This window comes from Engraulis encrasicolus, chromosome 10, assembly GCF_034702125.1.
Source record: "Engraulis encrasicolus isolate BLACKSEA-1 chromosome 10, IST_EnEncr_1.0, whole genome shotgun sequence".
NCBI classification, from domain to species: Eukaryota; Metazoa; Chordata; class Actinopteri; order Clupeiformes; family Engraulidae; genus Engraulis; species Engraulis encrasicolus.
Window position 1 is genome coordinate 21,248,187 of NC_085866.1, and position 3,680 is coordinate 21,251,866.

At 45.3% G+C, this 3,680-nt stretch overlaps 1 protein-coding gene across 2 annotated transcripts in view; it reads left to right on the forward strand.

The window, feature by feature from the left end:
* Window positions 1-2,920, forward strand: part of alx3 (ALX homeobox 3) — a 17,158-nt gene extending 14,238 nt beyond the window's left edge. For both annotated transcript variants that reach the window (XM_063209636.1, XM_063209637.1), the window contains exon 4: window positions 1,810-2,920. In XM_063209636.1, coding sequence (XP_063065706.1) covers window positions 1,810-2,175 — 366 coding nt within the window. In that variant the 3' untranslated portion in view covers window positions 2,176-2,920. The remainder of the gene's footprint in view (window positions 1-1,809) is intronic.
* The last annotated feature ends 760 nt before the right edge of the window (window positions 2,921-3,680 follow it).

The following is a 3,680-nucleotide window of genomic DNA, read 5'->3' on the forward strand; positions in this document are numbered from 1 at the left end:
CACACACACACACACACACGCGGCATCTCCCTCCTGCCTCGCTCTGACATGTACGAGGTACACATACACACGCATACATGCACGCAGGCAGGCATGCAGGCGGGCACACAGCCACGCAGGCACCTCTGGTAGCTAACAGGTGCACACACATTGAGGACACATACATCAGCTGCAACACAGACGGTCAATTCTCCATGTAAATAAATCAATATGATGTATGACGCACTTACAGCCTGCAGGCTTCGTGGGGCAGTATACACTGAAGATATCTGAGTCATATATTAGCATTTCATGTTCACTTGTAAACAACTATGGTTTATACAGCCTATTCATATGTTTCATTAAAATAATTTCATATTGCGTGCACATAATGAAGAACCTACGCTTGACACAGAAAACTATGTACAGGTATATGGATGAAGAAGTTAAGGAATGTTGAAATTAAGAATACAACTTGTCACCTATTGTCTTCATGTGGACACCAAAGTCCAAAGTTGCCTTGTTGATTGGATCACTTACTTAACCACACTGATTGAATCTATTGCTGAAAGGTGTGTGTATGGATCAGTCTGAAACAGTTGCAAATGTAAAGGTACCCTTCAATCCTTGCACGTATAACCTCATGATTTATGGAAGAACAGTTTATTGTTCTCTTATGAAAGAATGAATAAGGTTGGCTTGCAGTAAAGTTTAATTCTATTAAATCTATCAACTTCATTCTGCTCACCTCATATCAACATTTGGTTCTTGAGTTCTTGGGGTTGCTCAATCAATAGGGCCACAAGAGTGACTAATCAAATCAAATGCCTTCAGGAAATAGATAAGGACTTAAGAACCGAAAGGTAAACAGAAAAGCCCCATGGATCCTGGACCAAGAGGTGACATCCCAAGAAACCTACAAAAGACCAGCTTTTGGAGAAAGAAGACAGTTCTGCTTTTGTGGCTGCGAGGTCAAGATGCAGGCTCCAGAGCCCTGCAATGCTTTACACATTTGTACTTCTTTACATGCTGGATGCTTTGGATAAATAAACCAGCCTAATTTAAGAATTTGACACCATGCTCTCTGACTCTTTTAAAAGAACACGCCGGATTCTAGCCAATCATAGAAAGTTTGCAAAATGGATTTTTAAAATGATTTTCATGGTTTGGAGTAGAATGGCTAAAATCCAACAACACCAAGATATACCACAGACGGACATAGGCAGTGTTTCAGTTGTCATGCTTTATTTCATTTAACTATTTGCAAATTATGTAGATATATAGTATTATGGTGATGTGTATATTGTTGTATTGATTCATTTATTTAAGGTGTGTTTATTTTAATCTCTTAATTCTCTAATTTTGTCAATACACAAACCCACTCCTCCACCAATGCAGAACATTTGCAATCTAGTGCCAATACAGCGTTTTTAGGGTATTTCTTTTATTTATCCTAGTAGTAAATTAACCTCCTACAACAGAGCCTGTTATAGCCTTTCTGTTACCAACATTGCAATGACCATGATTAATCTCTTACATAAGGCTCTCGATAATGTCATAGCAATAAAACACAAACGGGTAATCGGAGTGCTTCTTCTTCACCTTTTTTACTTGGTGCTCATCAGTGTAGGGGCTCTCAAACTTGGTCCAGGTAGACAAATGCTGAGGCACTCAAGGTTGTTTTTACTTTTTTTAAAACTGTATTTGGATACAATAATGACTAGGCATTCCGGGCCCATCTGCTGCAAGAGGTTACAGAAATACAGTTTGCCTCCGTCCTAACCCACTTAACCCTGCCCTCTCCTCTCCTCTCCTCTCCTCTATCCACAGATGCAGGGTAACTTGTGGCCCGGCGGCGCCAGCTCTGGCGGTGCCGGCGGCGCATCAGGGCCGGGCTGCGTCCTGGGCCCCCCCGACAACATGTCGTCTCCGTCCTGCATGACCCCTTACTCGCACCCGCACGCCAACCTGCCGGGCTTCATGGGCATGTCCGCCTCCCCGCCGGGCCACCCACACCACCACCACCACCCCCACCACCCGGGCATCAACGGCCTCTACTCCCTGCACGGCTTCCCTGGGGGCCTGGGCACACACTCCTTCGAGCCCAGCGGCGAGCCCGACTACAAGCCCTCGGGCCTGGTGGCACTGCGCATGAAGGCCAAGGAGCCCGGCAGCCTGCTCTCATGGCCCACATGACCCCCACAGGTGACATTGACCTAGACCTTGACCTTGACCTACACTCAGCATGATGAGCAACACGGATTCAGGTGCAATAAAAAGTGCCGTACATTCCAAATCACCTGGTTTTATCTGTCCAATTGGGGGAAATCATCAGGTCCCTTGGAATATGTTGCACTGGATTGCAGCTTCTGAATCCAGGTGACCTTGCCCTTGACCTTAACCTTGACCTTGACCTTGACGTCAGGGATGGGCAGCCTGGATTCAGAAACTGCCATAGTACAAAGTATATTCCAAATGACCTGGTTGTATCTGTCCAATTATGGTAATCACCAGGTCCTTTGCAATATGTGGCACTGGATTTCTGAATTCACGTTCCCCATCACTGCTTGACATGACCTTCAGATGAACCCCCCACCCCCCCAACCCTAGGACTGGCTACTGTGACCCCACCTGGGCTGGCCGATGTGATGTGATGACAGGACTAGCCAATGAAACTCCGGTACTGGACCTCTTTGCATGGGGCACCATTTTCCTTTGGACTGATCCGGTGAACAGGGTGCTTCTGCATTGCATTGCATGATTACACTTAAAAGGCGCTTTTATCCAAAGCATCTTACAGTTATTATTTTACAGGGTATTGGTTACCATCCCCGGAGCAGTGTGGGGTTAGGTGCCTTGCTCAAGGGCACTTCAGCCATGGACGGAGGTTATAGGAAGGGAAGGGATTTGAACCTGCAACCACTTCCTGTTAGGCCATGGCTGCCCCAATGCATACCTACCATACAACATACTGTATGTACCACACATTCCAGTGCACATAGAGCACAACAAGCACACACACACACACACACACACACACACACACACACACACACACACACACACACACACACACACACACACACACACACACACACACACACACACACACACACACACACACACACACACACATTTCTGAATCCCGTAGAGCCACCTGCGAGTGTTCCTATGCATGTCCAAGTTGTAGGCACACAAACGTACACACACACACACACATACACACACACACACATTGTGGTGACTTCTTCAGAGACAAATCAGATCCACGTCAAGAGAATGCCATTATTTTCGCTGATAATACTAATACTGCCTGTGTAGCAGTGGTCTACATCCGGACCTTGAAGATGCTACGATTCCACTGCTCCCGATGTTTTTAACACTCACCAGCCGAGCCGCATCAGGTTTTTGGTAACACTCTACTTGACGCCGGTGTCATATGCATGTCATTATAGTGTCATAACAGTGTCATGGCACAGTTATGCAAGTGTCATAAACATTATGTCCATGTCATAAACATTTTATGACTGTTGGCCTTAAGTGACATTCGGTTATGGAAAACTTTGCCATAACCGAATGTCACTTTAGGCTAATAGTCTTAAAATGTTTATGACATGGACATAATGTTTATGACTTATCTATGATGTTATGACACTGAAATGACATGCATATGACACCGGCGTCAAGTAAAGTATTACCAG